Source organism: Musa acuminata, chromosome BXJ2-6, assembly GCF_036884655.1.
Source record: "Musa acuminata AAA Group cultivar baxijiao chromosome BXJ2-6, Cavendish_Baxijiao_AAA, whole genome shotgun sequence".
NCBI lineage: Eukaryota > Viridiplantae > Streptophyta > Magnoliopsida > Zingiberales > Musaceae > Musa > Musa acuminata.
The window spans coordinates 40,570,692-40,584,351 of record NC_088343.1 but is presented as its reverse complement, the minus strand read 5'-3'; the positions used below and the strand labels follow the sequence as shown (position 1 = coordinate 40,584,351).

At 41.4% G+C, this 13,660-nt stretch overlaps 2 protein-coding genes across 2 annotated transcripts; both read right to left on the bottom strand.

Annotated features, from left to right (window-relative positions):
• Nucleotides 1–503: 503 nt before the first annotated feature.
• LOC135615600 (tubulin alpha-3 chain-like) lies at nt 504–4,035 on the bottom strand. The gene is made up of 5 exons (XM_065114346.1): nt 3,717–4,035; nt 2,551–2,765; nt 2,255–2,454; nt 1,080–1,588; nt 504–974 (listed from the first exon to the last, which is right to left on the bottom strand). The coding sequence occupies exons 1-5, from the start codon at nt 3,827–3,829 to the stop codon at nt 662–664; spliced, it is 1,350 nt and encodes a 449-aa protein (XP_064970418.1). The 5' UTR covers nt 3,830–4,035; the 3' UTR covers nt 504–661.
• Nucleotides 4,036–8,536: 4,501 nt separating this feature from the next.
• LOC135615599 (protein neprosin-like) lies at nt 8,537–12,020 on the bottom strand. The gene is made up of 7 exons (XM_065114345.1): nt 10,807–12,020; nt 10,425–10,511; nt 10,079–10,333; nt 9,784–9,948; nt 9,624–9,677; nt 9,313–9,459; nt 8,537–9,191 (listed from the first exon to the last, which is right to left on the bottom strand). The coding sequence occupies exons 1-7, from the start codon at nt 10,981–10,983 to the stop codon at nt 8,814–8,816; spliced, it is 1,263 nt and encodes a 420-aa protein (XP_064970417.1). The 5' UTR covers nt 10,984–12,020; the 3' UTR covers nt 8,537–8,813.
• Between the last annotated feature and the right edge of the window lie 1,640 nt (nt 12,021–13,660).

The window sequence follows — 13,660 nt, the reverse complement described above, 5'->3', positions numbered from 1 at the left end:
AGCATAAATTAAAACAAGGTATAATTTGGTGGAGAGATCCTGAGATCAAGGATTCATGTTGCTCTAGTACTTTGCTATATATCCTCTCTCCCAAAGACATTGCTAGAAACATATCTAAAACAAGCAAAATGATGAGGCAACCAAATGAAGAATTATGGACAAGGACATTCTATTTGAAGGCTAATTAGAACCTAATCCATAAGCCACTTGGCACACTAGATCATCCACAAGGAAAAAAAAAATGGACAGCAATGATTAAAAAAAGATATTGACAGTAGAAGCAGAATCTTACAAACGACGACAAACTTCTTCCTAATATTGTCCTGACGGTCCTTAATACCAGGACATCATATCATTCCTTCATATTTAAACCATATCCACAATCTATACAGTCTTCCTTCATTCCCCTCAATTCCATACCATATAAATTGTAATAAGATTCTATGGCCCTTCATCACAATTGTTCATTCTACTGAATGTGACAAAACAAAACTTTTCCAAACTGATAAAGCTGTAGTATCAGCAACCATGATTTAAAATCAATAACAAGTGCAATACAGAATACAAATGCATGCCACCTTAGGACTAATACAAACAAGGAGATACATAAGAATGCACAATAACAGGACACAAGCAATCACTAGGAAGCAACAAAAAACATCTAATAGTCTTCTGGTTCATCTTCATCATCTGCACCCTCTGCTCCGACCTCCTCGTAGTCCTTTTCAAGAGCAGCCAAGTCCTCCCGAGCCTCTGAGAACTCACCTTCTTCCATCCCCTCACCAACATACCAATGGACGAATGCACGCTTTGCATACATCAGATCGAATTTATGGTCGATTCGTGAGAACACCTCAGCAACAGCAGTATTGTTGCTGATCATGCATACAGCACGCTGCACCTTGGCCAAATCACCACCAGGGACCACTGTAGGTGGCTGATAGTTGATTCCGCACTTGAAACCAGTAGGGCACCTTCAGAAAGTACCAATGTAGTCAATACCGACAGATAACTTTATTAAACCCTGCAAATTGTACTAGTTACCTGATAAGAAAGAAATTCCTACAGTAGAAGCTTACCAGTCAACAAATTGCACAGTTCTCTTTGTTTTGATGGTTGCAACAGCAGCATTCACATCCTTGGGAACAACATCCCCACGGTACATCAGACAACAAGCCATATATTTCCCATGCCTCGGGTCACATTTTGCCATCATGCTTGATGGCTCAAAAACGGCATTTGTAATTTCAGGTACAGAGAGCTGCTCATGGTATGCTTTCTCAGCAGAAATAACAGGTGCATAAGAGGAGAGCATAAAATGAATTCTAGGATAAGGTACTAGATTGGTCTGGAACTCAGTAACATCTACATTGATAGCTCCATCAAATCTCAGAGAAGTGGTTAAAGAGGATATGATTTGAGATATCAACCGGTTCAAGTTGGTATAGGTTGGCCTTTCAATATCTAAAGATCTCCTGCAGATATCATAAATGGCTTCATTGTCTAAAAGAACTGCAACATCTGTGTGTTCCAACAACGAATGGGTGGAAAGCACACTGTTATATGGCTCCACAACTGCTGTAGAGACCTACAATAAGAAATATCATCAGGTAAGTCCAACTTATGAGACAAACAGAAGGACAAGGTGCATGCAGTTGCTGCCTTGCAGACCCCACCTATCAAACAACAAACACCCACATATAATTTGATGTAAGCCCCTTGATAGATAAGGTGCATTATTGCAGATGGGCACATGCCAATGGGGACCATTTGTTCACAGGTATCATATTGTTCTTATTCAATGGTCAATTTATTCCATTGTCGTCATAAGAATTTTGATTTTAACAGAACTTATAGAGCCTAAGCTGTGGTAAAAGCTCTATTTAGTGTGCTTCTAATAACCAGTTAAACTTATAGCATCATCTTTTCAGACTGCTATAAGTTGTGATTTATAACCTCAGATTTATACATCTTAAAATGCATCATTTCGATTATAGTAAAATTTGGCAAATTTTTCCAGAACATATCTTCCATACTGCAGATATGACTAAGTACTAAGTGTGTCCAATATTGTGCTTTTTAGAATAGGTCGACCACATGAAAAGAAACATGCACATACATGCCTTAACAGCCAAAACTTGAAGCATCTCAAAGATCCACAACAGATAAAAAGCATCAAATCGAACATACAACTTCCATCAAGTAGTTCAGCATGAAATGAAAACGAGCTGTACTTTGCACAACATATTGGTACCTGAGGTGAAGGATATATGGTGAAGCCTAGCTTTGACTTCTTTCCATAATCCACAGACAACCGTTCTAGCAGCAAGGAACCCAAACCAGATCCAGTTCCACCACCAACAGCACTGAAAACCAAAAACCCTTGCAAGCCAGTGCAGTTGTCTGCCAGTTTCCTAACCCGATCAAGGCAGAGATCAACAATTTCCTTCCCGACTGCCGTTCATGAACACAGATCAAAGATTAGTGTGCAAACTTGGTACCAGAACCAGAACAAGACAATCTACCATGAGAAAAGAAAAGTGCTGCTACCTGTATAGTGCCCCCGAGCAAAGTTATTCGCGGCATCCTCCTTCCCAGAGATGAGCTGCTCTGGGTGGAAGAGCTGGCGATAAGTCCCAGTTCTCACTTCATCGATGACGGTGGGCTCCAGATCCACAAAGATGGCTCTTGGGACATGCTTGCCGGCACTGGTCTCACTGAAGAAGGTATTGAAAGCATCTTGTGCAACTCCTACCGAAGTATCACTACGAGAAGTAGAAGTACATATCAGCAGACCCAAACAGATCATGGATCATAACAAGGATCTACGGTTTTGATAGATTGATGAGGCAAAAAATCAATTCCCATTGATTCAATTATGGAAATATATATGTACTCGAAAAAGGACATCGATTAACTCATTAGATCTTGAAGAATACAAGTACTAGTTCACCAAATATCATGAAAGCTACGCATTGGAAAAGAAGGTAGACCATCGATGAGAACAAGCAACAGCAGTTATTGGAGATTCATATGGAGAAATAAATGCCCTCCGCTACAATTATAGAAAGAGTACTATAAGCGGCCACAACTTTACTCCTCAGCACTACAATATTTAGTCTCATCAAGTGTCATAAAAGCTGCAGACTACCTCGAAACTCATGATCTCTGAACTGCGCACTTACTATGTCCAGATCTAAACTCTGAAAAAAAGAGATTATTGACCATTGCTCTCGATATCATCTTCTCTTAAAAAAAGATGCATCGATCCAGTACTGGGATCAGAGTTCCTTTTTTTCTTATGAAAGAAAATAACATTAATTGCAAAACATAAAAAAGGAACGATCTTTGGCTTAGAGTTCATTCTTCCTGTTCTCCTGTTGACATGAAAGAATCTCCAAACAGCCAACACGATCCAAACGACCAGTGTCCTTATACTAGAGAGCGGCTTGAGGTCATCTACGAAGTAGAGAAACAAAAATCGATTCTTCCGGAAACAAATGGTAGCGAGCAGAAACAAATATTACTATCAAAAGGGGAAATTTTTAGGAGAGCAAAGGTGAAGTAAACAAGTACCCAGCAAACGATGAAACAAAAAAGGTAGAACTTTTCGATGTTATCAACGAAAATAAGAAACAAAAATTAGCAACAAAAGAGGAACTCTAGAAGAGGGTCGAAGAGGGAGAATCGATGTGAAACCGAAGCGAGAGACAGACCTAGGCATGATGCCATCGGGCTGGATGCCGTGCTCGAGGCAGTAGAGCTCCCAGCAGGCGTTGCCCACCTGGATGCCGGCCTGCCCGATGTGGATGCTTATGATCTCCCTCATCTTCCCCTCTCTATCCCCTCCTCCTTTTGAGATCTCCCTCTCTTTCAATTCGCTGGCTTACGACGGCCGAGCTTTCCTTGCATCGGCGGAGGAGGAGACCTCGGATTAAAAGGAAAGGAATCGATCAGGTCGGCGAGCCCCTTCAAGACCACGACTTTCGTGACGACGTACGTCGCTACAGCAGCTCACGCATCACTCTCGCCTGCTTCGTGTACGTCGCCACTTGAGCCGTGCCTTTAAAGGTTGTGACCCGAGGCAAAGCGGGCCCCGCCGTTTGGACGTCTGTCCTACTGGAGTCAGATCAGGTCACGTTTTTTCTTTCTAGTCCCTGCAAGTTTTGAATTTTATATTAAAGTACCATTGTTCACTCTTTCGGAAAAATTACATATACATTCTAATAAATAAATGATTTGCTCATATATCCACTTAAATTACATATTAAAATACCAGTGATTAATTTGTGAATAATAAAAATATATATTCTATATTAAAATATTTATGGGAAAATATGCTATTTTTAGATATTTCTTATTGTTTTAAGCACAGTACAAACAGATCCAGAATTGTTTCTTCCACGTAATTCCAGATGATTAGAGGGGGCAGAACGCAAGAAGCGACTGTTTGCTACGCTGGCTTCGTAAGCCATGTGGAGGTGGGACCCAATCTGAGCTGTGATGTTGCTCTCCAGCCTTTTAAAGATCCCCGCCCCACTCCTCCATCATTGCAGATCCACCGTACGGTAGCAAGTGACGTCTACCTGTCGTGATCGCTGCGCCCGGTGGTTCCCCCCGGTCGCCCACAATCCATCTGAGCCGTCCATCTCCGAATATTATAAACTAATTATTATAAATCTAATCCTCCTAAATAATTATCCAAATATATGAGAATCCAAACCGAACCCAATTAATTTACTTTGAACCCGGTTCAAGTGCATCATGCAGACCTAAATGTCAGCTTTTGCTTTTGCTCGACCATCATATGGTCAACCACAGTACAGTAAATAAACTCGTTAAAGAACTAACAATTTCCGTAGTTTCTAATAATTAAATAAACCGATCGGTTCGATGGACCAATAGATTTCTTTTCGTAAGTAATGGTTTCTTCTTCGACGTTTTACTTTCTTGCGTAAGCCACCAAAACTCCCTGTGCTCGACTTTTGCTTTTGGATACTGTTCATCCTACTGTCCTGTCCTTCATAATAAGATTTTACACGACATTATCCAGAATTTCTGGTGCAATATCTTGTCAAGAATGATGGCAACAACAACTGCAGGTTCCCAACAATTTCTTGTCATGAACGAATCCTATCTATCGACAATGAATAATTATAGATGCTATAATTGCTTGACTGATATTTGATGCATATGGCTTCCAGTAACAAAATCTTCTTTAGTGTTTCTTTAATGTCGATCATACTTCCCGAGAGTCATGTAGTTCATCGTACTCTCGTCATCTTACTTTCTCTCTAGATAATATCAGCAAATCATGGCTCAGTGTGGCTGTACTGTTAGCAAAAGTGCAGTGTCGCAGTATATGTTTCATGTCTGATACCTTTTAATCATGAGTTCCCAGTTGTTGCTTAGACTTCACTTCTCATCCTAAATATCTTGCTGAAACATCTTCGGAGATCATGTTCTTCATAATCTCAAGGAATATTCAATTGTTTATGCGATTGGTGGGATCATCTCATGATCGAGAGCCCATGTGACACTTCTCCGACTTCCACCAATGGATTCTTTGTCTCCATTCACCAAATGGTTTCAGCAAGCTCGAAGAAAGTGCAATGCCTTCAAGAACTGTTTCTTGTTGCAGACCTGCAATGCTAAGTTCTTTGCTGATACTCTTTTACTTATCTCCGTAAAGCTCACAAACCTCATTTAGAATTGCAGACAAGTTTATCCACTTAATGTTGCTTAAAATTATTCTGTTAATTGATTCCTTTCCCTTGAATGACAGGCATTATGTTGGCTATGACACCCATCTTTCACTTCTCAGTGTGTAATCCAGTTTCACAGTGAATATTGACCTGCACTTTTCTGAGATTCTTCAGATCTCAGTTTCCAGCAAGAATATACATCAAAACAAAGTTTTTGCAGATATATGATGAGTGTTCGTATGACACAATCTGTTTATTTTCTCCAATAAAAATGAATCACATCATAATAGACACCATGGAAGTGATAAAGATCTACAGCCATACATGAAGAACACTCTCTCCCCCCACCTCCATCGTACATATACACAAACAGATACACACACATCAGTCAAATCCACCCATGGCAATAGAAGAACGAAAGGAGAAGAAAATGCTGCGACAGAGAGGACAGGTAAACATGTCGCTCAGCAGAAGAGAGAGCCGAAGGCGAGGGCGAGCAAAGAAGCAGCAGCTAAGGCAGTGGCGGACGAGGCCGAGGCTCCGGAGGTGGGGCTGGGAGCAGGAGCTTCGGCGGCGGCGGCGGCGGCCTTCTCGACCACGGAAGAGGCCATCGCGATGGTGATCACGGCGATGAAGAAGAGCCTGAGCTTGAGGGATGCCTCCATTGCTACAATGAGATGGAGGAGTAGGAGGAGGGAAGTACAGAGAGGATGGGAGTGCAAGTAGTGTTGTGGGAGGAGGAGGGATTTATAAGGGGATGGCTAAGTAGAGTTTTGGAGAGTACAGGCTGGCTTCACTTGTGCCTTCTGCTTTTGCCATGGACTTGGTTGGTTGACAGGTCTAATTATAAGCAAGTTAGGGTTTTTTTCCTTGGCTTGTGGAGGAGGAGGATGATGATGATGATGATGATGATGTGTGTTCACAGGTTGGTGCAACAGTTGCATGGGCCATGTTCTAGCTGTCCCTCATCTACCAGGAGAAGCATCCACCAATGTTGCATATGTTAGAACAAAAAATTCAATTAAACCAATATTTTGATGAAAAAATCATAATAAAATTACTTTAAAAATGGAAAAGAAAAAAAAAGGCAAAAAAGATCCACTCCCAGAGGATATAGAGGGAGAAAGAAATTAGGAAAATTATGAGCTTTTGCTCTCACATATTCCAGCATGACATTTGCTTCATCTGTTTTGCATTCTTCAAAGAATGCCATGAGATTTTGCAGCAAGACTTTGCCAATGGAACACAGCTCTTTCTGGTCTACCTTCGAGTATCTTGTTGGAAACAATTCACTGAAAAGCCTTTTGGCCTCCTTTTCTGATACATGATATTTGTGCTTGTTAATCTGCCATGTGAAAATGGCTAAAAGAAACATTGAAGTCTTGTGGGATTTATGTTTCCATCTCAAGTGTTGTGCTGACATAAATCATTACCAATTCAATATGAAGTCTTTATTCATATCCCCAAGAAGGCAGAAACACTTTCAAAGATGCTAGTAATATGATCAAAAACCAGCTATTCATGAAGTGTGACAAAAGAAGTAGTAGGTTTTTGTCTATTCTTGAACTATTGTGGTTGAGCCTTCAGCTTCCTTGACTTATTTTCTAGTTGTCCTTTAGATACCATCTCATAAAGAGGAATAGTAGGAAGTCTTCTGGTTGAGCATTCATTTCAAATGTTGTTTCTTATTGTAAATTGTTATTATAAGAAGAAGGTTATGAAAGATAAAACATTCATTTAGCAGGCTGGATTTTCTTTTTTTGCTCAACTTGTTTAAGCAGGATTAGGGTACCAATTAATCATATTTGGAATTGATATAAATAGGAAAAGATATGCATTTGAGTAAAGTTTGAGATGGCTTCCATCTCTTCTACAAAGTTGATTGCATGTGAAGGGGTAGTAAGTCTGCATATAAGAGGCTTCTCTTATCTCAAACTGAGGTTTCATAGAAGATAGATTCATAGAGATCCGACAGTAGTGTGGTCAGTAATTTTCTGCTCAACTACTAGTGCTGTGATTCATGTGCAGTTGCATGTGGCAGAAGTTTTAGGAACTTGACAGCAACATTCTCAAAGGTAAACAACTCAGCAATGGCACTTTTGTAAAGGTGAGGGGAAATCAATAGCTTTAATCAGCTCATCCATGAATATGAAGACACTGGATTCACTGTTCCCATGCTGTGTGAGAGCTTTAGCTCAATCAATCATCCACATGTGGTGATGGCAAGCAGAAGAACATCATCATTGTTTGTTAACTTTCTGTCCTGTTGCTGTGCCACATGGAGCACATTGATTGATTCTGAGTGTCACTACCTTCTCCCAGTTTTGTAAAGATTCATTCCTATCAAACCATTCTATATAATTGACTTCAAACTTGGGAGTTCAAGAACATATTTCTTTCATTCATCTAGGATTTGTCTCAATTTTTCTTGTAGTTACCTATCCAATGTTTGACCTTTACCATCTCTGAACATAGGGTATCAGAATGAGAACAAGAATTTAAATCAAAGAAAATTCTACATAAATCCTTCAGAGTGTGTTGCATGACATCAAAAAGAAGTGGCAATTCTAATCTACATATTTTTTTCTTGTCTTTCTTGCCATGGAATAGGTTCATGAATCTAACATGAATGTAAGAACAAAAAGTGTGCTGAAGGACAAAGCAGAGATGAAGGAAGCCACTAGTGTGACTTCTCAAGCACAAACATCCCCTCTCAAGGTTCTTTATTCCCTGTGCACCTTTTACAACTATTCACCACCAATCTCAATCTTAATCATGTCCCATGCTTATTGTTTGGCAGTAGCCAAAAAAAAAAAGAAAAAAATCTGATGTGCTTTAACCAAGCAGACACAAAATCTCATTCACTGTCATGATAAAACAGAACAAAGGACTCCAAAGTTACAAAGACACAAAATGGCTGGAACAAGACAACCACAAGCTTGTTTCTCTTACAGAAGCTTCAGCTTTATCCCTCCACGCTCTTCTATGGAGAGATTATATGGTCAAAGTGACACAGGGAACTAAAACCACTCATTAAGAGAGCCCTACCAGTTAAAAAGGATGATTATATGATGCCAAAGTATACAAAGAAGTGAGGAGTTTGAGTTTCTATGGACAATTAGAGTTTCTACCAGGACCGCCATAGTAGAAGAAGTGCCCCCAGTGATTACTATTGCCTGTCTGCACATCATAGCAGTTGGATTGCTCAGTGAAGGTGCCAACTCCTCTAGGTGCCTTCAAATTGTTGGATTCATCAACTATCTGTATGTTTCTGAAGTAGCTTGATCTGCCGAATCCTTCTTCAGGGAAATGGCCACTGCCCATCGCGGTCGAGGTGTGCTCACCATCTGGTTCTGAGTTCACAACTTCCCCTCCCCATTCCACCATGGAAGCACTGTCCGCCAAGTAAGAGAAAAGGAAAGAAGGCCAGTAACCTAGCACATAGTCGTTCCCAAACTGCATCCACCAATGCCCTTCCTTTGGATCCTGATCAAGTAATTCGATCCTTCTTATTACCAATGGTGCGTGCATACCGATCAACTAAGAAGTATAAACAAGATAACTGCAATATTTCACAGCTGCCAACAAGTTTTAGGATTGTTTTCACCTTCCAAACAAGTATACTGATATCATATTGGGAACCACCATATCGAGAGAGTGGATAGATTGCCGCACCCATTGCAATCTCACTGTTGATTTGAATGAATCCAGAGCAGAGTAGGTTGTAGCAGCCTGTTGCTTGATAGGAGTCACTCTAAAATTACACAAGAAAAATGTTAGGATTGATCCAACTGTCTAGTTTGGTTGATTGTATAAACACCAATCTTCCTTTCTACATATTTAGTAAAATGCGAAGAAAGAACTATGAAATAGAACAGAGAGGGATGGAGAGGGAGTCAAAGGATCATGTTAACTCACAGTCCAGTAAGTAAAGAGTCTTGTGTTGTTATCCCCATACAGATCTGGGCTGACCTGATTATTTTTCATACCAACAGAAATTAATGTTTGAACATAATTCTTTTTCAATTCTACGAAATCAAAATTACTAGATATTTGTTGCAAGTACAACAAAAGCAACCTGCCAACCAGCTTCAATGCTGTTGAGGTCCTCCCCAAAGGAGCCCCCCAGAATCCAGAGCTGAGACAGACTGAACTCATTAGACTGCTGAATCCTTGGCTCCCACACATTTATGGTGGCCTTGGCTCCATAATATGTATCCCCCTCTACATAAGCAATTGCATGCTACTCAAAAAGACCCAAGAACAGAGCAAATGAGAAAGGGAGTGTGAAAGATATGTAGTAGTAGTAGTAGTAGCAGAACTTTGTCATTCAAAGCCACTTTTGATTATTATCTTTTTTCCTTTGTCTGTACCTGATGGCCACTCTCATTGAGAAGGTCAGGATCAATGGACAATGGGTTTGGGATGCTCCTGTGCTTCTTCTTACCATACCTTTTGACAGAGCTGGCCCTCAGCACATCATCCCTCTTTGTCCTCCTGATGGGGATGGTGCCCTCAGGGCACCTCCCATTTTGATGCCAGAGCTGAGCCATTGAAGGCGTCTTCTTCTGTGATGCAACCTTGCTCTCATCAAACAGTAGGCCTTCTGGGTGGAAAGCTGGCCTCATCTGAAAAGTTCGGCATCAAAAGCATCAGCAAGGAAGAGAAACCACCAACCATGAAAAGAAGAGAAAGTGAGGAGAGAGAGGGGAAGTGGACCTGGATAGTGTGGTTCTTGAGGAAAGGGTGATCAAAGGCTGGCTGGTGGGAGATGTGCACACAGTCTATGATATCTCCATCCGGGCTCTGCATTACTTCAAACAATTAGTTTTATCTTTCAGAAACAGGGATGGGCAGAAAGTGGAGCATCATCAACGATTCATCTTACTGTTTAAGAAACGAAGTTATCGTAAGAACAAGAAGCAGAAATTTGTGTGAGAATTACTTGTAAGACCAACACGAATTAACTCGAATCAAAGTATAGAACACCCAAGAACGAGCTCCGTTGAGCAACTTCATTCTCGAGGAAGACCTTGATGTCAAAAGAGAGTAAAAGAAGAAGGGGCGAAAAAGCTCAAGAAAGAAGAGAGAAAGGAGCGACCTTTATGCTCTTGACAGCCTGCTTGTTGAGCCTCTTGAGGTGCCGCTGCACCTCCAACCTCTGCCTCGTCGCCGGTGCCCGCCGCACGCTCCCGGCACCGGCGCACGAGAAGCAGGTCGCCGCCGCCGCCACCAGTAGCCACACCATCACGTGCCTCGCGCTAACGCGTGCCGCCATCCTCCTCCTTGCTCCCCTTCTCGCTCGCTCGCTCGCTCTCCAGAGCAACTGCTATTTCCACAGTTCAGTTCCTCTTCCTCTTGATTCTTCCACCCTCGCCGCCATTTTGGCCGCAACGTAAATCCGCTTTTCACCCTTCCTGATCCTCAAGAACCCCAAACACGCACAGACACACACTCTCTCTCTCTCTCTAGTCTTTTCTCGGTGCCTCTGACATGATGTATCTATCCGTTCGACCGTGAAAAATGGGAAGGAAGGCAGGTGAGTAGTCTAAAAAGTACTCTCTCGCTCTATCTCGCTCCGTGAACCCACGCAGCGATTGACCATAAAAGATGCGAATGTGTCACCCCTCCCTCACCCTCTCGCCTCCCTGTGTGGTACTACTACTGCTAAACGACGTAATGATATTATGATATAGAATGCATTGATATAGCAGTCACTGTCATCTTCCTCCTCCCAGTTGTGGGGTCGAAGCAGCTGATGTCTCTTATCTCTCTCACACTCTGCTTCGCTTTTCCCCTCCCAAGCAGACCTTTTTACTGTTCCCGAAGCACTTGCTTCTTCTCCCCTCCTTTAACGCCTCGTCTCCCACGCACCACCCATGGTTGGTACCCGGCAGCTGCGACCACCGCACATCTCACGTGCGTCCACGGTGGTGCAACAAGACCCGCCAGTCCTCCGTGCACCGAGGCGGAGCGTTCTGGTGGAGATCAATTGGCGTTTCCCCTCGTATATTAATTGCATGGTTGTGCGGAACCTGACACGCACAACTATTGATGCAGCTGGTGACCAGACTTCCAAGAAATAAAGAACACAACTTTGACTCCTGTTGGGATGGACTGATCTAACCGATGACCAGTAAACACAACGTGATGGTGGTGGTGAAAGCTGAAGAGAAGAGGATCCTCTAAACATCATGTTTTGATGCTATTGTTCCTTCTGCTGCTACATGTGTGTTCTTTGAATAATGATGTAAGAACAGAGCATGTCATTTGTGGAACTAAATAATAGAGAGTTCTGACAGAGGAAGCAGAGATGAACACTATAAAATCTTACACATGGTTCCTCTGCAGCCAGTGTGGTATGTCTGCACCATTCATGGCTGTTCTGGAGGTGCTTTGACCATGAGATGCCAGTAGCAATGGCTCTGCATCATTGATGTAGATTTCGCCTTTTCCATGATTTGTCTTCAAGCATGAACTGCCACACAAATTAATAATAGCATTGCATGTTATCCTGGAACCAGAATATTCAGAGTTTCTTCCAATATTTCCAATTTTTGTTTTCTGAAGCATGAGCTGCAACATGGATCAATGATAGCATGCATGCTGTACTGAAACCAGGAAAAATAAAAGAGAATCTTAGAGGAAAAAACGAAGCTGGAGAAAAATTGCAAATTTTCATAAGACAGGCAGAATATGCAGAAAATTTCAGTTTTTTTCCCACTATATTCATGGAAATCAATGGAATTATCCAAAAACCTGGAAAGTTGTTTACATTTTATAGCTTTTATAAAGGCATGCTCAATCTACTGAGTCCCAAGTTAAAACAGAAGAAAGAAAAAAGAAAGAACACCTCATGTCCACTGTCTTCTCCTTGCAACATAGTTGGGCCACTATCCATTTTTCTTGCTTTCCATTGAGCCACATAAAAGAATGAAGAATCTCAACTTTAGTCACCTGCAACCTTTCTTTGCCCTTTCCATTTTATCTAAAGATATGCTTCATAGATGATGCTTTCTTTTAGCTACAAGCCACTCAAGCTTGGGCACTAACAATCCCCCACCTATATTCTATTGCAATGGATAGCTGGGGAAGTTTTGAAAGGAACTGAGAAATCTCATCACATTTCAGCCATTCTTAAAGCCATAGTCCCTGTTCTCTTTCTCCTTTACTTTTCATAGTGCATTCTAACACATCCACTCCTGATATAAAGGCCAGTCTTCAGCCCACTTAATTTCCCTTCATGTACATGAACAGCTGCAAGCACACATGGTTGTGCTTGTAGATAACCAGTCACAAAATGACACTAAAATCCCAAAAAATTATGCATGTTATATATGGTGAAATTGTTTAATAATACCCTCTTCTGAATCATATGGAACAAACTTTACAATTGTCCTCATTGCACAATGGAAAGCATCTTCTTGGCCACAGAAAGGTCACCAGTTGGGGGGACCTTCCTTAAAGCTCTCTGTATTTGAATGGGTAGGTTGCCTCTGGGCCAGCCTGGGGAGAGAAATTTTAGTTGATGGGACAAACACGTCTTCTTCTTGTGTATCCATTACACTCCAAATCAAAGGCTTGGCTTTTCTCATGGGAATCAGGAATCAGCATACTTTCAAGGCCAAAAGCAGCTTAAAATTAAAGTTCATGTGTGGTTGAACAAAGTTGTAGATCAGCAACTGATCCTTCTTCCACTTTAAATTGGACAAGTGAGAAAGTTCCCTATGTAAAGAAAGATAAAAAGATACCCACGTAAGAATTCAATGAAGAAAAGTGCAATCTCTTGCCTTTTTGGAAGGCAATGCATGCTAATTCAATGTGAAGAACTTTAAATATGCTTTTACAAGCACTTATAAGCTATCAAAAGGAAGCTAAAACATTTTATTTTCCATATCCACTTTGAAGTGGTGGCATTTAGTAGTGTTTCCTAGAAATGCAGTTCCACCAGGTAC